This window comes from Callorhinus ursinus, unplaced genomic scaffold (assembly GCF_003265705.2).
Source record: "Callorhinus ursinus isolate GAN/ISIS: 27379988/994484 unplaced genomic scaffold, GSC_fseal_2.0 scaffold19, whole genome shotgun sequence".
In the NCBI taxonomy this organism is placed as follows: Eukaryota; Metazoa; Chordata; class Mammalia; order Carnivora; family Otariidae; genus Callorhinus; species Callorhinus ursinus.
This window is the reverse complement of record NW_027397081.1, coordinates 24687830-24711145: the sequence shown is the minus strand read 5'-3', so window position 1 is coordinate 24711145 and position 23316 is coordinate 24687830. Positions and strand designations below refer to the sequence as shown.

At 49.0% G+C, this 23316-nt stretch overlaps 1 protein-coding gene across 7 annotated transcripts in view; it reads right to left on the bottom strand.

The window, feature by feature from the left end:
• The window catches only part of KCNJ5 (potassium inwardly rectifying channel subfamily J member 5), a 35580-nt gene extending 12522 nt beyond the window's left edge, over positions 1-23058 (bottom strand). For 2 of the 7 annotated variants that reach the window (XM_073903967.1, XM_073903972.1), the window contains exons 1-4: positions 22798-23058; positions 4016-4173; positions 3655-3920; positions 2043-2981 (exon numbers count right to left, since the gene is read on the bottom strand). In XM_073903967.1, coding sequence (XP_073760068.1) covers positions 2043-2979 — 937 coding nt within the window. In that variant the 5' untranslated portion in view covers positions 2980-2981; positions 3655-3920; positions 4016-4173; positions 22798-23058. Of the gene's footprint in view, positions 1-2042; positions 2982-3654; positions 3921-4015; positions 4174-20842; positions 20936-22797 lie in introns of all 7 variants that reach the window. The other 5 variants (XM_073903969.1, XM_073903970.1, XM_073903968.1 and 2 more) reach the window with 5 other exon arrangements.
• Between the last annotated feature and the right edge of the window lie 258 nt (positions 23059-23316).

The following is a 23316-nucleotide window of genomic DNA, read 5'->3' as shown; positions in this document are numbered from 1 at the left end:
ACCGTGCTTTACGTATGATACTCCATCAAATCGTCCAATCTCCCCAACGACCCCATGAGTTGTATTATGCTCATTTTGCTGACGAGTTAAGCAACTTGCCCAGACACACACAGGCAGGCTATGGCAGGGCTGTGCCCGTCCAAACTCGGCCTGAATCAACAGCGCATGCTCTGCTCTGTAATGTGGCCATCAAGCCACCACAGTCGCCGAGATGAGAACAGATGTGGGTGAGGGTTCTCCTTCCCTTGTCTTCCGGGGGCCCCCTGTACTCATGGGAAGAGAGGAGGTCAACTAGACAGGGCAGGTCATCTGGGCACCACTGACATTGAAGGATACTCAGGGGAAGGACCAGTTCAGCTGGGTCACCACCTGATCCCTCCACGGTAGGTGGCAGTAAAGGCACGGGGGGACTGTAAGGCACAACTCTCCTGTTTGTCCCCACATCTCTGACCTGACCCCTCCTTTGTGGCCTCAGAGTGGTGCTCTTCCCCCAGAAACTCAGCCGGTGTTCTGCTCCCGAGCCCAGCACCAAGGGCAGCATGACCTGTGAGCCCCCAGCTCTGCTGCAGGCTTCCTGCATCCTGGCTGTCCTTGGCCCCAGGGGCTCCCTCGGCTGCCACCATATGCTGCCTGGCCAGGCTCCAGCTCCCAGCAGATGGCCGAGCAGCCCCCTCCGTGCCAGTCCCCGGAGCCAATTCGCACCCCCAGCCAGGTCCCACGGGCTCCGGCCACATGAGAAGGTGTGTGGATGCCCCATCTGAGTTTCCTGCACAGCAACCAGCTTCCCGAAAGGTAAGGAAGGCTTGTTTGGCCATCTTTGTGACTGGCCCCTGAAATTTCAACACTTAAGATTCGTAAGTGAAAGACCTGAATCAAACACCATCTGCATGAAGTGCTGGGTGATGCAGCATCTACGTCTGTTAAATGGGATTGGCGTGGTCTCCAGTGTTCCTGCAGGAATTGGAAAAATGCGTATCATTCTGAGCCTGAGTGAGTTTTCTACAAGTGCTCAGTCACCGGGTGACAAGAAGAGAGGGAAAGAGGAAGAAAGGCAGTAAGAAGCAGGGTGCAGGGATCTGCGGGAGGGCTCCTCTCCCCAGGAGTTCAGGCAGGAGTGGTGGGACCGGGGTCTTGTGCTCCGCTGGCCTCGGGCTCCCTGGAGCCCTGCACCGAGGCCTTGGCCTTGAGGAATGGTGGAAGTTCCTGGCTGCCGGGTGCCCGTGAGAGTTGGCAGCTGAGGAGGGAGGTGCCGGGCTGGCCACGAAGAGGGCATCTTGCTTGGGCCTATGTGGATGCAGATGGACTGGTTTCGGCTCGTCCCCTGTTCACTCAGCCAGCCTTCCACAGGAAAGCTCAGGGACAGCCTTCCTGTGGGGGGCGGGGGGGGGAGGGAGGCAGCCAGAAGAGCTGCCCTCACAGGTCTGGGGTATAGACACCTCTTCAAAAGGAGGATTCTGTGACTTTGGGAAGCTTTGTGTTTGGGAAATCACAGAGTGATTCATGGCATGTAGAGACACCACAAAGTCCTACTGTGAAGAAGCCTGTGCACTCTGTTTCACTGTATTTCTCCAAGTCACCTGATCACAGGACTCTTTTTGGGTAAACACATGCCCCGGGATGTGGTAGAGCAAGATAGCCTGTTGAAAACAAAGGCCAGCTTTGAGGTCCCCTGCCTTCCCAGGCATCCCGGCTCTATGACTTGCTCTTGGACGAAACTAGACTGATAACTTGCCTGTCTGTGCCTCTGTTTCTTTTTCTGTAACCTAAGGAACATCATCTTACAGGGGTTGGGAAGGCATTAAGTGCAATACCATATGTTTAAAGTTTAGAAGTATGTCCAGAAGTTAGAGCGTTCAGTAAACATTAGCTGTTGTTATCACTGCATCTTGATTGAATGACAACACCCCTCAGATCACAGTTAGAGATTGGGCCGGCTGAGAATCCCAGGATTCTCAGGCACCAACTGCCGTCTTCTAGCCCTGGTGGCCTAGGTTCCCAGCACATGGGAGGGTCCTGTGGCCAAGGAAGATAAAGTGTCTTACCTGTTGCCTCCACCATCCCTTCTAGAATGACCACGACTTCAAACTCCTCCTGATCCAGCTGGGCCCGGGACATCTCCCAGAAAGGGCTCTTCTCGTTGATCTCATGGGAGATGATGAGTGGAGACACCAGGAAGAGACGGTCATCACCAGTGTCGAAGCCCACGTTGATGTCCGTCTGGTTCAGGGGGATGAACTCTCCTTCTTTGGTCTGCCGGGACTTGATGAGCTTGGCACGAATGGAGGCCTCCACAATGTGGGAGTTACGAAGGTCACCCACCCGGAACATGAGGCAGAGTTTCTCGTCCCTCATGGAGATGACTGCATTGTTGGAAAACATGAGGGTCTCTGCTCTCTTCTTTGGCTGACTGATCTTGACAAACATGCACCCCACCATGAAGGCATTGACGATGGAGCCGAGGATGGCCTGGACCAAGAGAAGTATGATCCCCTCCGGACACTTCTCTGTGATCACCCGAAAGCCATACCCGATGGTGGTCTCTGTCTCAATGGAGAACAGGAAGGCAGACACAAAGCCACTGAGGTTTTCAACACAAGGAATCCACTCTTGGTCACCAACATGGTCCAGATCACCCCGGATGTAAGCGATCAGCCACCAAATGAAACCGAAGAACAGCCAAGTGATGGTATAGACCATGGTGAAGACAAGCAGGTTGAAGCGCCATTTGAGGTCCACAAGGGTGGTGAAGAGATCGCTCAGGTATCGGTAGGTTTCTTGGACGTTGCCATGGTGGACGTTGCACTTGCCACTCTTTTCCATGTAGCGCTGGCGGGGCTTCTTGCCTTCTGCTAGCAGGCGAGTACGGTCGGTGGCAATGGGGATGTAATCGCGGGCCTGTTTGGGGATCTTCTTCGGGTCCCTGGGAGTGACCCCAATCTCCATATCCTGGTTCATAGCATTCCTAGAATCGCCAGCCATAGCTGGGATGCGTGAGTTAAAAAAGACATCATCAGAGAAGGGGGCTGTGCTGATTCATAGAAACACAAGATTTCAAGGTCACTCCTGCCTCTGTGCTCTCAAGGGTCCTCATCTAGTGCACAGTGGAGCCTACTGCAGAGTCCTCAAGGGCAGAGACCATTTTTTTTTAATATTATTTGCTTGTATCCCTGGTATCTCCTACAGATTCTAGCATATAACAGCAGCTCAATAGTTGTTTGTTGAATGAATAAATATGTAGGTGCAAACCACACATGGTGTTGAAAGGATTTAAGAAATCTGGGAGCAATTAAGAAAATAATAATCGCAACAATTTATTAAGTGCCTGCTCTAGTCCACACAGTACACCCAGACTGTCACTTGTTATCACAGCAACTGGTCAGAGTTGGAGCTTGATCTCCCGTATGTAAACACTGATTGCATATGCATCATATTTATTTCTCAGAGTCTCTCCCCCTCCATTAGAATGTAACCTCCACGGGGCACAGGTATGTCTGTTTTGTTCCCTCATACATTCCAAATACCCAGAGGGTAGCCCAGAACATACTGTATACTCCAAAAGCACTTGTTGAATAAATGAATGAATAAATAAAAAAATAAATAAGAGCCCCCAAAAGGTAAGTGGTTAAGTGATAACCTGGGCCACCAAACACTTACCTGGCAGAGTGGATATCTGGATTCCTGCTCACAGGGCCCAGAGCCTGTGCTTTCTTCTTTATATCTCCCTGTCTCCTTTCTTTATGTCTCAGATCTTAGCAGCAGACAGAAAGGAAAAGGCAGTGAGTGTCTGATTCACCATGTGGTCACTCCTACCATCTGAGGGGGGGAGTCTGTGGCTGTCTGAGCACTTACGAATATGACAAATCGTTGTGTAGACCCACCATTAAAAATCTTGACACAGTAATTCCCTGCCTTCTAAAAACCTGAAATGGACAAGATATTAATGCCCCTAAGGTTTTCAAAAGGCCTATAAACTTATATGTGAAATCAAAAACAAACAAATGAAAGCCAAACTCACAGATACGGAGAACAGATTGGTGGTTGCCAGGGAGAGGTTGTACAGGGCGAGTGAAATGGGTAAGGTGGTCACGAGGTACAAACTTCTAGTTGCAAATGAAGTCCTGGGGATGTGATGTATAGCGTGGCTATTATAGTTAATGATCCTGTGCTGTATATCTGAAAGAAGCCGAGAGAGTAGATCTTCAAGTCTTCATCACAAAAAAAAATTGTAATTATATATGGTGCCGAATGTGAACTAAACTAATCGTGGTGATCATTTCCCAAAATATACATATATCAAGTCATTATGTTATACCCCTTAAACTAATACAGCATTACATGTCTGTTATCTCAATAAAATATCTGAATAAAAAATTACTTTTCAAAAAGGCTGTACCATGTTTTGGAGTATATGCCCCACTTTAAAGAAACACCCAGACACCTGCATTGGTCCACTGTTTTTCTGATATTCCGCTCACTCCCACTGAAAATACTTTTAAGACTCTGATGCGGCTAGGAAAGACCATGAGAATCTCCACAGCTAATAATCACAGCTTAAATTTCTGAGCGTTCACAAGCCAGGCACTGTGCTGAGAAATTTATATCCATTAGCTCATTTATAATCCTCACAATAAAGTTATTAAAGAAGAACTGCTATTATCCCTCTAATCTTCAGGCAGAGACAATGAAGCTCAAGTAGTTAAGTGGCTGAGTTAGGGTTTGAATCTAGGTTCATCTGCTCCAGCCTGGGGTCTCACAGTACCCACCATACAGTGGCTTGCAGACATTGATGTTCTGTGGCTCCTGCTTAGACTGATGAGCTGCTTGCTCCAGAAAGTTCTATGAGCTTCTGATCCTGGGGGAATTCACCTCAGGGGATGCTATTACTCAGCCCTTCATCTTTACAAGCAAGCTTGTTTCGATTTCACAGGTAGTCCCACTCCTGGGAAACAGTGAACCTGATAGAACAACCTGGCTGAATGTTCTATAAGCCATGAAGGAAGATTTCCCCCAATGTGGAAAGTCAGAAGACCCTGGCAGACCTTTTTCTTTGCTACCTTGGTGGTTGTGGCAATTTCAAGGTAATTTTTAAAATATCATATTGAAGGGTCATCCGAAGGGCTGTTTGTCTCAGATGTCTGTTGGCCATTTCCCATTCTGCACAGGGCCACCTGCTCCCCGCTCCGTCACATGGGCAGTTACAAAGATAAATGAAATGAGGAGCTGGATGCTTGATGTTGCTTTGCAGAATCCTAAGCATGATTTTGCTCTGCCCCTAGGTCAGAGACTGTTTACGGAGAACTCAGGGATGCCCAGAAAAGGTGAAAAATGCTGTTACTCCCAATGCCCTGGGGGCTCCTGGGGAGCCCAGCTATTGGAACCCAGATAGGGGTCTGATCGGAGGGCTGCCCATGGACTCCTCAAGCCACTGGTGTTGGGCAGGGCAGGCCCAGTGCTGGCCAGAATGAGTCACTGTTTAGGGCACCTGGCAAAGCACATTCTCCTGCCTTCAGATCTTCCAGAGAAATAGCTTTTCTGCTGATTTCCTTTTTCCTTTTTTTTAAAAAAATATTTATTTATTTATTTATTTGAGAGAGAGAGAGCACCTGAGAGGGGGTAGGGTCAGAGGGAGAAGCAGACTCCCCGCCGAGCAGGGAACCCAATGTGGGACTCATCCAGGGACTCCAGGATCATGACCTGAGCCGAAGGCAGTCGCTCAACCAACTGAGCCACCCAGGCGCCCTCTGCTGATTTTCTGCACTGTTTCCTTCTTTATTTTTTGAATATACTTTCGTATGTTCTTGTAGGAGAAAGCCTTGCACTGTACTAGAAACAGAGAAAGGTTTTCTAGGACACCTCAAGCAAGACCTGAGGAATTTTTTTTGTGTCCAGCGGACAGGGAAAGGGGTCACTTCTGATTTGAGATTGGCATCCATCCTCCAAGTGTGCTAGAATCCTCGGCAGAAGTTTTTCCTCGCTCAGCCCAGGGCGAGATTTGGGTTCTAGGATCAGCTTCCAAGAAACGTGTTCTGTGACCCAAGGAAAAACCATCTTCATTTTCTTTGCCTCAAACTGCTATAAACCCCAGATAATATTTTCTGCCATTCCAGCTCTGGGGGCAATTATGAGGATCTAGGGAAAGACTACATGAATACAAACATGAATATAATATAAATGTAAATATATATTCATAAACACCCCTTGATGTGAAATTTAATGCAATGCCCCATTAACCCCCATTTTAAGGATGAAGAAAGAGACATAGAGCATCTAAGTCAAGTATCAAAAGCCCCAGTGGGCCTCTTGCAGGGCAGGCATCAAGCTGACCGGTGTAGAACCTCTCCTCCCCAGATTTCTTCCTAAGAGTAAGTGAAATGCCCACTCTAGAAATCTTGGCCTCCAGTGCTGTGGGCCCATAACATCAAAAGAATTTTCAGGGACAATGGAGATGAGCTTTTGAATCAGATTTTCAAGATCTATTCTATTCATTTATGCACCTATATTCAGCAAGCATTAGTTGAGGAACTGCGATCGTCCAGCTTCTGTGCTAAGAGCTGGAGATTAAGCAGTGAATAAGCTGAATGCAGACCCAGCCTTCGTGTAGTTTATAGTCTAGCACCGCCCCCTCTGAGCCCAGGGGTCTGAGCAGAACTGCCTGTGGAGAGAGAGGCCGTGGGGAAAGGCTTTGGGCTGGAGGAGGCAAAGTGAGTATGAGAGCTTCTCCCCGCAGGACCCGGGGAAGGCACCGACAGGAGCAAATCCCACTCAAGCTCATCAAGCCTGGTGTAGCTGTTCATCTGGAACCCTCTCCTGTGTCTGAGGATAGGAAGCTGTGCCCGGACATGATTAAAACTCTTGGGAAGACAGAGCCTGAAGTCCAGCAAAGTGGTTTAAATTCTTTGATATAGAAACACAAATGGAGAAAGAATCAAAAGAAGCAAAATCAAAGGAAGTTGTATTTTAGGTGATGCACGAGTGAATCTGACATCCTTTTAAGTGGACCTCTGTGTGAAGAATTCCCAAACACCCCCGCCACACACACACAGTAAAGAAAGCCCTGTGTCATGGGGGGGGCTTTTTCTAGAAAGTCAGGAGCCGTGGAGGCAACATCTTGATAGAAACTGCATTTGGAAATCAGCAGGGGTTTCCGGAAGGGGGCCCTGGGGGGGGGTCCTTTTTTTTTTTTTTTTTTTTTGAGAGAGAGAGAGAAACTGCAAGGGGTTGGGAGAGGAGGGGCAGAAGGAGAGGGAAAGAGAGAATCTTAAGCAGGCTCCACGTTCAACGCCCAGCACAGAGCCAGATGTGGGGCTTGACCTCACGCCCCTGAGATCATAACTTGAGCCGAAATCAAGAGTTGGATGCTTAACCGACTGAGCCACTCAGGGTGGCTTGGGAGTCTTGTTTCAGACTCAGTTTCCCTACTGTGAAAATGAAGACAGCAGACATCCTTAACGATTTCTTCCTTTCTCTCTTATATTTGCTGGGTCAAAGTCTGCTTCCCAGAGTTTTGGGATATGGGATGAGGTTGGAAGAAGGGTAGTGGAGGAGAATATACTCCTGTCTCAGACTAGATGTTTGTATGCTGTTCTACAGGAATCTATATGGCTGTACTGGTTGTTAAAATATGAAAACACTCCATGGTGGTTGCCCCAGTGCCCTCAAGGACCTTCAAGATTAGCAGGAAGTATTAAAGGTGTTATCAAGGGTGTATGTGCCAGGTATAGAGAAGGCACACACAGGGAGGCAGAACTCTAAGATGCCTTCACGTTTCCTGCCCCCTGAAACAAACTCCCTGTATATGCCCCTGGACCCGGGGATGGGATACTCACTCCCATGATGAGCCTATGTCACGGCACAGCTGACTTGAAGAAAGGGAGACCTTCTGGGGTGAGCCGGACCTAATCAGATAAGCCCGGAAAGGGAGTGGGCTTTCCTTGAAGTAGGAGAAGCTCCTTGCTAGCTGTGGAGATGGACAGGGACATGTGGCAAGGAATGTGGGGACCTCTAGAAACTGACAGCAGCCCCCCGTGACAGTCAGCAAGGAAAGAGGGACCTCCTTCTATGATCACTAAGAACTAAATTCCACCACAACCGCAGGAGCTGGAGTTCCAAAGGAGCGTGCAGTTTGCTGACACCTGGATTTTAACCTTGTTAGACCCTGAGCAAAGAACACAGTCACATCATGCCTGGACTTCTCACTTAAGAATGCTGAGCCAAAAACTAGGTGTTGTTTTAAGCCATTTAGTCTGTGGTCCTTTGCCAAGGCAGAAATAAAAATCTAACACAGAATAGAAGGGGGAACCAGGTAATAAGTGATTAGGAAAGCTGACTCTGGCATCAGAGTGCCCGCCTTCCGATTTCACCTTGAGCTGAGGGACTTTGGGGGAAGTTACTGCTCTAAGCCTCAGTTACTTTTTCAGCAAAATGGGGATGATGACCGTGCCAACCAAGGAGGGCAGGCGTGAAGACTGAATGAAGGTGCATGGGCAATGCTGGCTGAGGCTAGTGTTTATTTTCCATCCAGGACTGGAGTTGCGGGGGTGGGGTGGGAGAGCTTCAGGCAATTCAGGAGTGCCTACTGTGGGTCAGCATCCTTCTTCCGCGGCCTCATTTACTCCACGGGGAGGTGTTGTCTTATTCTACGAAGAGGGAAACTGGGGGAGAGCTTAAATAACTTGCCCACAAGTCACACAGATGCTGCGGGGACAATCTCTAGAATCCACAGTGGTTACAATGGACAGAATTGTTGCTGGAAGAGGAGTTTCCAGCTCGCTTCCGTCTCTATGGGATCCCCAGAGGCCGTGCCTGAAGAACTTTCTAAGAACTCTCTCGTCTGTGGCTCTTCTACGTGGACGCAGAGGCTGTTCTGGTGCTAAGATCTGGGTGATTCTCCTGCAGGGAGACCTGCAGAGGCTGCATCCTCTGCTGCTCCCTTCGTGGGTGCGAATGAGCTGCCTCCCTGAGCCCGGAGCCAGGAGCGAGGAAGAGAAGGGGAGGTGACCCAGACAGGGGAGCCCCGGTGCAACAGGAATCTGTGAATCCCTAGAATTGGGGGGTGCCTGGAGCGTGGGCTTGGGGTTCCCCGTGGGGTCTGGCACGACCCTGGCCACACTCCCATTGCAGGTGTAGGAATGAGAGCAGGGGGCTTTCCGTGACCCCCCTTTCCTCAGCAGCCTGCCCAAGGACAAAATGTTGGAAACTGCAGTTCTGGCCTCTGCCTTAATAGTAGTTCCCGCTGGCCACCGTAGCTGCCCTTCCTGGCTGCAGAACTAGCGGCTGGTGGAGAGTAAGACCGGACCAAGACCTGACTGGCTCTCAGCCCAGAAATTCATGGAGGGGTTGGCCGGTGGCCCCAGCCCCCCAAACCTGTGCCCAAACCACACTGATGGGCTGGCTCTGGCCAGTCCTGGTTTCCTGGCTTTCAAAATTACCATCCTTTAAAAAACAAAAAGCCTTAGTGCATTCTGGGGTCTAATGGCAGAAGAACTCAAGAGTAATAAATCTTTAAAAACCCATAGGGTATTTTATTTTAAATCCCAATCATTTTGCAGCTATTATTTATTCTTATCAACTTAGATGGGAACGTAGTCTTTAATTCCTGGATGTTTTGTGGTTTTGTTTTTTGAACCCAAGTTCAAAAACTATCTGGGTGATAGCGCATGAGATATTAGGTGTAGAAGCCCATTGAAAACTGTAACACACAGATTCCTTCCCTCCTTCCTTCCCTCCTTCCTTCCTTCCTTCCTTCCTTCCTTCCTTCCTTCCTCCAATCAGTGAAGCCCCTCCCCCAAACAGTCACTGCAAGTAGGCACTCTGCTGGGCCCTGGGGGCAGGAGGAGGTAGATCTGCACTTCACCAGCTTTCTTGTGCTTTCCAGTCACAGAGATCTTGTTAAAATACAGATTCTGATTAGGTTGGTCTGGAGCTCCCGGAGTCTGCGTTTTATCAAGGAGCTCCCAGCCTTGTTAATGCTGCTGGTCCTCTGAGTTACAAGGCTTCTCCACCGTGGGTGCACATTGCAATCAGCCGGGAGCTGGACCCCATGCTGATGCCTAGGTCCCACACCCAGAGACCCTGACCCAGGGGATATTAGGGACCACTGCTGTATTTTCTGCCCTCTGGGAGTCACGGTCTGGTGGGGAACACAGTGCAGTAGAGAGTGACAGAGAGACTAAGACGGAGTTCTTAATTTGGCTTCGCCAGGGTGAGTGAGGAAGGGTCAGGAAAGACATGGTGAAGAAAGTATGTGGTGAGTGCGGTGAGGGGAGCCTACTTGCCGTGAGAAGCTCATGTACTGAGCACCCTTTACGTGCCATCTCTGTGCTAGGTGACTTCTATGCATTGTCACTTTGAATACTCAAATAGGTCTGCCTCTGGGGTTATTGGTCCTCAGTCCCCCGAGGTTGGACCAGGCTGTCAGTGGATCTGAGCCTCGGTGGGGGTCAGGCCCTGAAATGCCTGATCCAAGAGACTGCCAGAGGGACACACGCCTGGTCTGTGCCATGAAACCCGTCCATGATTTGCTGCTGTGTTGCCCATGCCCAGGCTGCCCGGAGCCGTTCCCTTTTTCCTCCCGAGAGGGCTGTACTTTCCATCCACCCTCCTGCTTGCCTTCAGAGTGGCTCCTGCTGTGGCTTACAGCGGCTCCTTGACATTTTCTAACAATGGCAATATTTGCCCCTCACAGGCACCTAATTGTTCCAAGGAGACAGGGTGTCCACATGTCCCGGCTAACACCTGTTCAAGTGTAGTCCCCGAGCGCCTCTTGCACGTCTAGAAAAGTCTGTGTTGATGAATGGATAAAGATATGGTATGGATATACAATGGAATATTACTCAGCCATCAAAAAGATGAAATCTTTTGCAAGGATGTGGCTTGAACTAGAGGGTATTATGCTAAATGAAATAAGTCAATCAGAGAAAGACAATTATCCTATGATCTTATTTATATGTGGAATTTAAGAAACAAAAGGAGCATAGGGGAAGGGAGGAAAAGATAAAACAGGATGAAATCAGAGAGGGGGACAAACCATAAGAGACTTTTAATCACAGGAAACAAACTGAGGGTTGCTGGAGGGGGATGGGGTAACTGGGGGATGGGCCTTAAGGAGGGCACGTGATGTCATGAGCACTGGGTGTTCTATGCAACTGATGAATCACTGACCTCTACCTCTGAAACTAGTAATACACTATGTGTTAATTAATTGAGTTTAAATTTTTAAAAAAGGGAAGAAAGAAAAAGAAAAAAAGAAATGTCTGTGTTTGGACACTATGGCCCCTTACAAGGAAGAGAAAACTAACCAGCAGCCACGGATCCCACTAATAGCGATTCTCCTTCATCTCAAGTGTGTCTGCCTCTGCCAGGCGCGGGGTGAATACTTGAACTTTTTGGCTGAGCGGGGTGCGCATGCTGTGGTAACCAGAACCCGCGAGGTTGGCACCAAACTCTGCTGTCTACGAAGCTCAGGGAGCGGAGGGGCTAGACTGGCGTCTTCCAACACAGACACACTGTGACGTGCTTGTTTTACGGGTCATGTACAGATAATATATTTTCTCCCGTTTTTTTATTCCAATATAAGCTCTGCTTAGACCTTCATTTTCAGGTTTGTGATAAAGAGATTTTAAGAGATATAATTCTCTTTATTCTGGGCAAGCAAGTCTATGAGCACAGTCAAAACTTGCTCTGGGTTTTGGGGACACAATAGGGAGTGATGGGGACAGAGGCGAGGTGGGATCACGCGCTTTCTTGGTGGGGGCCACTGCTGTCCAGCAGGCGCTCCTTGCTGCCATGCAAGAATGTGGAGGTGCTGCGGTAAGACCTTCCTCTCTCTCTCTTTTTCCAGAAAAGCTAGAAGTGAAGACTTTTAAACCTGAATTTTTTTTTCACCATCGACCACTATTTTGACAATTTTTGGACCGTGAGTTAATCAAAGAAAATATCTCTGCGGGTCAGATTCCGTGCGTCAGCTGCTCACTTATACTTCTGGGTTACTGAGCCAGAGAGAGGCTTTCTCCTCACGTGGACACGTTGGCTTGGACTTTGAGTTATGCTGAGCATGGTGTGAAGAGCTGTGGTAGCGCCAAATAAATGCTCCTCGCTAACAGGTCTTCCATGAGCACAGCCTGTCAGCCCTCAGTACAAGGGAAGCCAGGGGGCCAACCTGGGACTCACACCACAGTAAGGAGAGGGGTGCACGGACGGGCCCCCCCGTGCCCATCAGTCTGGTTCCCATGGCCCCAACAAGCCCTGTCGCCTCGCCCACAGTCTCGTTCTCCCCCGTCTCCTCCATTGTGCAGATGGTTGTCATGACCCCTCTGCCTTCTCTCAGTGCACCTTCTGCTAGCGGCCTTGTCCCCTCCAGCTGCACCCTTTGCGAATATGCCGTAGCCAGTAGAATCCTGCGCGAGCATGGCAGCCCTCCATTTCCATCATGGCGCAGGTGGTTCTCAGTGGGGAGAAAGTCCAACTCTAAATGCCTCAAGGAAGGTGGAACGAGCTCTCTCCCCAGAGGAGGGCTGTAAGAACAGGAACATGGGTCAGGTCACCTCCCAAGCTCATTTCTGGCTCAGATGGAATGGCTGCTGACCACCAGCGACTAAGGAATCCTGGTCTAACGGGACCGGCACGCCCTGACACGAGTAGGGTTAGACCACATGTGCCGGTGTTATGCCCAGCGTGCTCCTCACTCTCGGGGGCCCACAGGGGCTCAGGGAATGCATACTCATAGCTCTGCTCCGAGCCGAATACCCCATAAAGGGGGCTTTGCAGAGATCTGCCATAGCCAAAGTGAATTTTGGCACCCCTCTCTCTGGAATGCAAAGGTCTCCCGTGGCTGTGTGAGGTGGGAGTCCGTGTGCCAGGAGCAGGTTGTAGGGCTTTCATTGGCACATGGAGCCAGGGACAGGGTAGTTGGAGGGACGGGCTGTGTCAGATAGGACACTTCATCACTGCGGGTGTCCCGGCACACCATGTCCCTGATGGCTTAGCTGCTAAGGCCACTGCAAGAGAGCCGCTGTGTCAGGCGGGTGAGGAGGCCTCAGGAGCTGAGGGCCTCCCTGCCTCGGCCCGGCTCAGACCGCCCCTTCCTGGGGAGCTCGCAGACGCATGCATCTCCCCAGCCCAGGCATCCCGGCCTCCATCCCCCGGGCGGCTTCTGTCCCTCCGAGGGGCGCCCTTGAATCCGGCCCCTCAGTGTGAATGGGATTGTTATTTAGAGCAAAGTCAGGGTGGGGATATGGATGCAGGACTGAGGCTGTTCCCAAAGTCACTCAGCTGTCCCTCGTTTTGAGTCAGAGACACCCTGACAGGAGCAAGCCCCTTTGGGAGCATCTATCCCATCTGTGCGGCTTTCCCGATGCCCTTTACACTCGTTCTGCTATTGTTCTAAGCACGTGTTCAATTTGTTGCCTGTAGCTGGTTATGCTGACTTCTTGTTTTTCTTTGCAGAATAGCCCGGGAAGTGAAATTTGTGTGTGCATGCTGATGTGAAGAGGTGCCTTGTGTATGTTAACTCACTTAATCATCTCAGTACAGTGTGTCTGTTCCACAGGAAAGGGGACTGGGAGTCAGAGAAGGCAGAGAAGGTGCCGAAGGTCATGTGGCTCCCGAACAGCTGAACCCGGCTTTGGGCTGACCGGTGGCGGACCCGCAGAGCCCATGCTCTCTTGATAGCCTTCCAAGTCCAGAGCACCAAAGAGAGTGTGATCTTGTTCTGAAGTATAATCCTGACTTTTCTGGCCACATTTCTTGCCCTGAATTACACATTGCTGCTGAGGTCCCTAACCCTGGGTCTCTTTCTTACGTAAAAAATGGAAGTATCCAAGGGAATCCTAATGTTAATGAAATAGCTCCCATTGTTTCAGGAAAATTCTACCTTCCCAAATAGTAGTATGAGGCACTTGGTTGCCTAACTCGCATTGTTCCAGGCTATGAGGTCTGAAATAAACCAGTATTATTATTATTATATGGAATTGTGATGGAATAGTAATAGTAATTGGCATCTCTGTTGGGTCTCTTTCAGAACTCCTGGATTGGCTTGTGAGACTCCTATAATATTAATCCCACTTTCTAGTGGGGGAGTTGTGGCTTACCCAGGGCACTTCCAAGATGATGACATGGTAGATGTAGTAACATTGAATGTGAAGTTTTATGTAATATAAATGCCATAACAATAGGCCCAACGGGTGGCATTGACTTTTCTGGCTCTGCCGTGAAGGGATCCAGTCAATGCCTCCAAGGCCACCAGAAGATGAGCCTGGGGCCTTCAGAGCCTTGGGCAGCCCAGACAAGGGAAGATAATTAACTGCTCATTCCAACTGCATCCTTGGAGGATTTGGCACCATGATTCTAAGGAAGTAATAAAACCTCATGCATTATTTTATGGTATCTGTAGAGAAACATGTACTCTATCAGAAGGACTGCGGACTAATCCCATGCTTGCTTTGTCATTAAAGAAACAAAAATACTGACACTTCACAATAAAGATAAAAAGGAAAGTGAGAAGGATTAAATGGTGTTTCACTCAAGGGATTTCTTTCTTTCTTTCTTCCTTTTTTTTTTTTTTAGGAAGACAGAATTCTTGTCTGAAATGGGAGCCGACAGATTTGGCATTTGCTGGTGGACTTTAGTTCTTTGGAGAAAATACAGAGACAAAAAGATCATTTTGATGGTACTTAAAAGATCTATTTGAATATATTTAAGGGAGTCCAAATATTTCCGGCAATTTTTAAAAGGGCAAAATTAGGTTTAATTCAAGGTACGGAATATAGATTTGAAAGTCTTAATCATGTCGTGAGTACCTTTCCGGCAATATTACATTTCATATTGTACCTAATTATTGAGGAATGCTTCTATGGAGCAGGTCTGGAAGCTTGTGACTGAAGTTCCCAACTTGTGTGGCTCTCATTTGCTTAAGATGGAATATTTCATGGCCCTTCTTGGCAGGCTGCTGAGGGGTCTGACGTCTGTTCTTCCTAATACTCGGCCATGGCTTACTGGCCGCAGTCCCGATTCACCCACCCAGCCCCCTGCGGATGATGTATGAGAAATCGTGAATAAAAGGGCATGAAAATCAAATTAATTCATTTTCCATTTTCCCCACATTTGTATCTGTCTATCCAGTACTTTTCCTTTTTAAGCCCGCTATCTCTTTGAAAGCGAACAGCGCAGTTTAATAATACATTCTCTTCATTGTAACCCTGCACTGTGAGTAGTATTCTGCATTAAATAATAAAGGAGATTAATAATTAAATCAAAATGAAAAACACTTGTTTCCTGTCTACAGCCCAAAGGACAGATTTCCTGGGCTGGTGCCAATTTATCAACGATGATTAGAGATTAGGAGGCCAGAGTTACAGAGAAGATGGCAACCAGAAAGCAGGGTAATGTGAGTATGAACGTACTTATGTACAAGTGAAAAGATGGTTTGGTGATAGAAGGTGAGTGGATGGGGAGAAAAGACCAGAGATTAGGGCACAGTAGGTAACATCCCAGTAATTAGAATTGAAACCTATTGGGGGTTCACCCTACACCAGACTGCATTCTAAATGCCTTACCTGTATTAACTCATTTAGTCATTTCAGAAAAAGCCTAAGATGGGTACTGTTTCCCCCATTCTACAGATGAAGAAACTGAGGCACCAGAAAGGGTGAGCCAAGTGCCCCAAAGCTGGTATTTACATGGATTGAAACCCAGGTGAACTGGCCCTAGTCACTCTCAAAGTCTAAGGACAAGAAAAAGAGAATGCCCCAAATGCTCCAATAAAAAGGAATGAGACAAATCTTACGGGAGAATGAATGAATAGGAAAAGCCAGTGAGAGTAAGAAAAAAATACAGTCGAGAGAATTAAAGAATTGAGAGTGAAAGCAGGTCAAGAAACAAAGGATGGAACAAAGACAAAGTGAAAGGCAATTAGTCAATGGGGCATCAGAAATGAGCATCGGGAAGAAGAAAAAAAAGAACAGAGAATGGGATCTATTGAAGGGAGTATGTCATTGAGCGCGTACCGTCAGACACCTCTCCTTTGCCGTCTTATATAACCTTGTCCCCACCATCTCAAGATAGGTGTTCTTATACCCATTTACCAGAGGGTAAACTGAAGGTCTGAGAAACTAAGTGATATGCCCAAGGTCGCACTGTTGGTTCATGGCAGATCAGAAAGAATTGTTGTTAATGACAAAACGTCGATGCAAGAAATCAAAGAATATCTAAACACGTGAAGAAATATACTATGTTCATAGATTGGAAGATTCAATACAGTGAAGATGCCAATTGTCCCCAAACTGAATATGCAGGCTTAATGCAATTCTTATCAAAATCCCACAAGAATATTTTTGTAGATGTAGAGAAGATTATGCTAAAATTTCTGTAGAAAGGGAAAGGAACTAGAATAGGTGAAACAATTTTGAAAAAGAATAAAGTGGAAGAAATCAGTCTACTGAACTTTAAAACTTGTTATATAGCTAAGTCTATGTGGTAATGGAGGAGAGAGAGACACATAGATCAATGCAGCAGAACCCAGAAATAGACCTTCACAAATATACCCAGCTGGTCTTTGACAAAAGTGCAAAAGGGATTCAATGGGGGAAAGACCGTCTTTACAACAAATGGCACCAGAACAATTCGATATCCATAGACCAAAAAAATGAACTTAACTAAGCCTCAAACCTTATACAAAAATTAACTCAAAATGAATCATGCCCTTAAATATAAATGATACAGTTATACAAATTTTAGGGGAAAAAAGAAACCTGGGAGAACCTTCAAGATCTATGGCAGGCAAAGAATTTTTAGACTTGACACCAAAAATCTCATTCATAAAAGGGAACGCTTATAAATTGGACTTCATCAAAACTAAAAGCGTTTGCTAAAAAAGATCCTGTTAAGACAAAAAGACAAGCTCCAGAGTAGGAGAAAATGTAAGGATTAGTACCTTGCACTATAAGGAACTCTCAAGATCCAACCGTAAAACCATCTAATTAGAAAATGGGTGTAAGACATGAAAAGACATTTAGCCAAAGACAACATACGGAGAGCAAACAAGCACATGGAGAGATGGTCAATATCATTAGCCATTAGGGAAATGCAAAACCACATGAGATATGTTGCACACCTCCCAGAATGGCAACAATGAGGAATAGTGACAACAGCACACATTGGCAAGGATGTAGAGAAAAAGGATCACTCCAAATTGCTGATGGGAAGGTAAAACAACGTGTCAGTTTCTTAAAGAACTAAACATAATTACCATGTGAACCATCGATTGCACTTCTGGGCACTTATCCCAAATAAATGGAAACTTATGTTCATGCAAAAACCCATATACATGTATTTAGAGCAGCTTTAATCAAAATAGCCTCAAACTGGAAACAACAAACAGATATCCTTCAAGGGATAAATGGTTGAACAAATTCAATAACCACACTGAAGTATCACACACAGACCCCCTTGGATGAATCCCCAGAGAATTGTACAGATTGAAAACTCAAAGGTTGGGGGTGCCTGGCTCAGTCGTTAAGCGTCTGCCTTCGGCTCAGGTCATGATCCCAGGGTCCTGGGATCGAGCCCCGCATCGGGCTCCCTGCTCCGCAGGAAGCCTGCTTCTCCCTCTCCCACTCCCCCTGCTTGTGTTCCCTCTCTCGCTGTGTCTCTCTCTGTCAAATAAATAAATAAAATCTTTTTTTTTTTTAAAAAGAAAACTCAAAGGTAATATACCATATGATCCTATTTATATAACATTCTTGAGCCGACAAACACTATAGAAAGAACAGATTCATAGCTGCCAGGGGGTAAGGAAGAGGTGGGGCAGGAGGGAAGTAAGTTTGGCTATAAATAAAAGGGCAACATAAGAGATCTTTGCTGTGATGGAAATGTTGTTTTATTGTGTGAATGTTTAAGGGAAAGAATTAGGGAATATCCACACAGATGGAAGGAAGGACCAGTGCAAGCAGAGGCTGGTCTCAGGGGCCACAGAAGCTCCCTCCTTGGGCTCCCTCCCCTCTTGCACCTCACTGTTTCTTCGAGCCCCCTTGGAAAGCCTTCCCTGGTCCTCCCTGGCCTTTCTTTGGCCCCTTTGCCTCTCTTCAATGGCTCTTATCCCTGATCCCATAACATATCCGTGGGCACGTCTGCTTTCCTCAGTCAGTCCTCGGAGAAAGCGCCAAGGTCGGGCAGGCAGGGGGTGTTAAGGACCCAATCCTGTAACACAGGTTCTTACACACGCTCTGGCTTGTGGTAGTAGCTCCAGCCCCATATTTAAAGGAATATGTGAGTGACTTTGAGGTTCGTCCAATGAAGGGCACTTTCTGAAGTGACTCAGGCAGCCTGAGTGGGGCTGTGAGGCCTGCATACCTTGCTGTCTGTGGCAGCCCGGGGTAGCTGGCTGGCATAACCTTTGTTTGTCAGGGTCTCCTGGACCTAGGCACCTGTGGGATCTGCTATCCCTGCTGGATGGCCAGCTTCCTGGAGCAGAGGCAATACCTCGTCTCTGTTGCTCTTCTGCCTCTCCTCCTGGCCAGACTCTGAGCATCAAGCGCTCAAAGGCACCATCTTGGGGCGCCTGGGTGGCTCGGTTGGTTGGGCGACTGCCTTCGGCTCAGGTCATGATCCTGGAGTCCCTGGATCGAGTCCCGCATCGGGCTCCCTGCGCAGCGGGGAGTCTGCTTCTCCCTCTGACCCTCCCCCCCTCTCATGTGCTTTCTCTCTCTCATTCTCTCTGTCTCTCAAATAAATAAATAAAATCTTAAAAAAAAAAAAAAGGCACCATCTTGGGAGGGACAGACTCTGAGGGCAAAATACACAGGACACAGGGTAGGCCCCTGACGGCATTTCTCCGCTGTACTTCCTCACCCTCCTTTTCCTTTGTGAGCAGCAAGAGATAATGCAGGACGATGGCATTAGGGCCAACTTATATTCAGGTAAGGAGCCTAAAATGTGAAAGAGGATGTTGGGATGGGCACACACCTGGCCTCCAACAACCAAGTCACAAGAGACGAGAAGGAGAGTCTGAAAGCTTGCCATGATCTCTCCTTCCCTCCACCCTCCACTTATTTCCCTTTTGACTCCCCAGCCCTGGCCCCTAACGTCCCTGGCCACCAGATGGGTTGACCCTCGGGGACCAGGAAGTGCTGTGGCCACCTGACAAACTGGTCGGATGATCCCTGACCTTTGACCCTCAGCCCGTTCTGGTCTGGAATGATAATGGAACTTTACATTTACGCACCAGCCAGGAGCTCCAGGGTCATGTGTTAAAGGTTTGGCTCTGACATTTAACTTAACACGGTTGTTGGCAAGGGTTGCTGCCATCCAGGGCTCTGTGGACTAGAATAGCTCCCTTATCAGAATGTCAAGGTAGGGGGAACTAGATAAGCTTGTGGCACTGGCAGGGGCCGTGGCTCCGTCCCTCGGCAGCCAGGGTCTCAGGAAGGGCCAGCTGTCCCGTCCGTTTTAAAATAATCCCAGAGAAAGCCACCCTCAAGTCTCTTAGAGAAATACATTCAGGCATTTTTTTTTTTTTTCAAATGCCACACTGCAATCCTTTGTGTTTGAACTCCCATGTCTGAACTTCTCTTGTCTTGAGGAAAAACAGAAAAATTCCTCTATGGCTGACAACTGTCTCAAAGCACATCTGATGATAGACCCTCTCTTGGAAACCAGCTCTCCGTGGCCCGATGTGTAGCTCAGACACAGTGAAAAGTTGAATCTAAAAATGGCTCCTTCGAACCACCTCATGCTTTCCTCCTTTCTCCCCATGGTACTCCCCCCTGCAACCCCACCCCAGCCTAAATATTCAATCAGTATTGCCCAGAAAATGTAAGCTTTGGTGCTCATGCTCCGAAGTGGAAAAGCTGCCTGAATGATCATGTTTCCAAGGTTTTCAAACATTAATTACTCCTGCCACATGCTAAGCAATCAAATAAATGGCTATAGAACTGATTTAAAAACAAGAAACAGAAGTAGATGCTATTTACAAGGACGTGAGTGCACATTACACCCATCTGTGGCTTGGACCACAGAAGGCAGTGAGAACCAGGTCATCGGCAGAGTAAGTGGGAACTGGAGAAGGGGGTGCTCTGGTTGTCTCTTCCCTGTTGTGGGGTTACCTCCATCACAGGCGGCTAGACAGCGCTAGAGTCCCCTGCATCCCTGGCCGAGAAATCCAGGCAGGCACTGGCAGACAGCCCCACAGGGATCTTGCTACGCAGTCCGCCGGGGACAGGCGGGCAGAGAACATCTGTGACGGAGCCACACTGACATCTCTGCTGGGCCCCCAGTGGAAGAGCTTGGCTCTGCTCAGGATGTGCCCACAGACTGGGGGTACCCACGAGAGACTTCTCCCTGGGGAATCCCAGTGAGCTTTGACTTCATCCTCAGGGAAGGCAACAGTGTCCGGGACAGCCCCTTCTCTCTGCTCACAACGTCCTCCTGCCCTCCTGCCCTCTCCTCTAGCGGCACTGCTTGCTGGACGGAGTTCATTCATTCTCTGTGTACTGCAGGCGGGCTCCTTCAAGAAGCCTGCGAGGTGGACCAGCAGGTTAGAGTGGCTTTTGGAGAGCACAGGGGAAGTCTGCCTGAGTGGCCCCCTCTCTGTCCGAGAGCTAGATAGGGTAACTAGAACAGGGCTGAGGGGACCTAGGGAGCACTGTCCTCCCCTGGAATGTGCAAACGAGCTCCCTACCTGATGTTTCCCCTTTCGGTGGTGGCCCTGGTGCTGTTCTGATCATTTAGGTTGTCGTAACAATTTATTATCCACCTCATAATTAATAAACGGAGCCCGGCAAGTAATAAACACTTGATAAATGTCCCAACACATTCCTTCCAAGGTAAAAGAAGTTTGTCTTTTTCTCACCTTAGGCTGTAAGTCTCAATTCTGTGAACTTAGTTTCAGATTGTTTGGGTCCAGGACGGTTTAGGGGGTGGGATGAGGTGAGGTCGGGGGAGGCTGGGAGGAAGAGCAGGAAAAGCAGTGGATGGAAGAAGAAGAAACAATCCCATCACATGGCATCACAAAATGCCCAGTATCACACAGTTAGCGTTCAATAAATGACAATTTCTTAATGTTATTGCCAAGAAACAGAGTGGGGCCATCTCAGGGCAGATCAATAGTTTAAAATCCCAGGCAGCCTGGGGCACCTGGGTGGCTTAGTCATTAAGCGTCTCCCTTCGGCTCAGGTCATGATCGCAGGGTCCTGGGATCGAGCCCCGCGTCGGGCTCCCCGCCCCGCGGGAAGCCTGCTTCTCCCTCTCCCACTCCCCCTGCTTGTGTTCCCTCTCTCACTGTGTCTCTCTCTGTCATATAAATAAATAAAGAAATCTTTAAAAAATAAAATAAAATAAAATGAAATAAAATAAAATAAAATAAATCCCGGGCAGCCTGACAAAGCTTTTCGTGTCAGAACCCAACCAAGGGCCTCTCCCTCTAGCTCCCACGCCATCCACCCTGCTTGGTCCTTCCACCAGATTCGAGGGCGCCCCAGGGTCTCATCCAGCCAGCTGACGGGATTTACGCCTGGCTTGGAGGAAAAGGCACAGATTTGGGAAGGTCAGCCCACCTTTCAGGGTTAGTGTTTAATAGTGGGAAGAGTCTGGCTTTGAAGTCAGAGGACAAGGGTTTAGAGGGTAAGCTCTGCCGTTCTTCCTGCTCAGAACTCAAGCTGCGGTCTCATCGCTAAAGCTGGTGAATGACCTCCGTCCCACAGGACTGGTGTCCAGATGAACTCATGCGAATGTGTCTGGCTCAGTCCTTGGTTCCATAAATATTAGCTGTTTTTCACTGCCCCTCCCGCACATGGAAAAGTGCTTTGTGGGCCAGAGAGCCCGATGAGACAAAGGTATGTTTTGGAGTCAGACCCAGGTGAGAATTTCACTTGGAAGCTTTGTACCTCCCAAAAGTTACACAGCCTCACCAAGCTCGATGAAGATGCAAAAATCTGTTCTATTAAAAGGATCCAAAGAGAGCAAAGCACTTAGCACATTCGGACACAAAGCCAATATTCCTGTGCCTGTTGATCTTCTGGTGGTGGAAAGGGGCTCTCAGAACAGGGGCTGGGCTATCGTTACCTGACCTGATGTGTAGCTAGGCCCTGGAACTTTGCGGGGGAGGCCCGGTCCCACTACCCTGAGGCTGCTCTCCCGTCCTGGGAGGAGGGGGGACAGCCCTGTTTGACGGGAAGCAGAGACAGTTCTCCAGGGAGACACATGGATTTGGGAGAAGAGGAATAATGATGGCCTTTCCTGTTCCCTGTCCCTACCCTTGCGGTCAGGACTTCTGGCCCTTTCTGAACAGTTGGAAAGATGTTTAGAAAGAGATAGAGAGGCATGCAGGAAGTGACCAGGAGGCAAGGAGGGCAGAAATAGCAAGGCCACGTTTCCAATCTGGCCAGACTTAGAAGAAAGCAAGAGTAAGCTGAGGTCAGAGGCTCTGAGGGAGCTCGCCGCCCCACCCCAGCCCTCTACACCTCCATTTGAAGGCAGACCTGCTACCCAGGGGAATGATGCCCCCCACCCCCCACTGCCTGGGCCTCTCATAGCAGGCAGGGGGTTTTCAGGGCCCCCCGGGGGTACCCCAGCTCTGGTACCAGCACAGCGCATTTACACCTGCCCAGGACACCTGCAGGCTCTGGAGAGCTGGGATTTCCTGGCTGAACTTTAAACTGGCCCTAAGCCCTTCACTGGGCTCCCATAGTGGCAGGTGCCTGGCAAAAGCCAACTGCCAGGGGCAATGGGCACCTTGAGAGTGCACATCCTGCCTTCCAGAGCCAGTGAGCTGGGGAGAAAAGGAAGAAGGAAAAGAAGACAACTTACTTGTTGAGATCGGAGCTGCCGGGTCCCACTGATGCTAACTTCTGGACCTCCCTTAGAGGCGGTGCAGGGGCGCTCAGGGCCCTCGAGGGGACTCTCCAGCCCCAGCCATTACCACAGCCTCCGACTCTGCCTAGAGCTCCTCCCTGCGTGGGGTCCTGTGGCCTGAGGCTTCTAAGCCATTCTGTCCCTTCCTTCGCCAGCCCCTCAGTCACTCCCTTCCTCCGGCAGCGGGAGGCTCTGCTCACGCTCGCACGCTCTCTCTCCCCCGCTCTCCCTCTCTCCCCCTCCTCCCCTCCGCCCGCTTCTCTCTCCCGGCTCTCCTCCCCTTCGGCCCCAGTACAAACGACTCTCTGTGTAATAATGTGTAATAACTGACTTAAAGGGCCGCAGGCAAAGGCAGGAGGGGCAGTTCCGGGACGAGGCCGGATGAATGGGGTCCCGGAGGGGGAGAGAGGACCCGAGGGGAGGGGCGGGCAGCTCTCCCCTCCCTCACGCCCCCCCCCCCCCCCCCCCCCCACT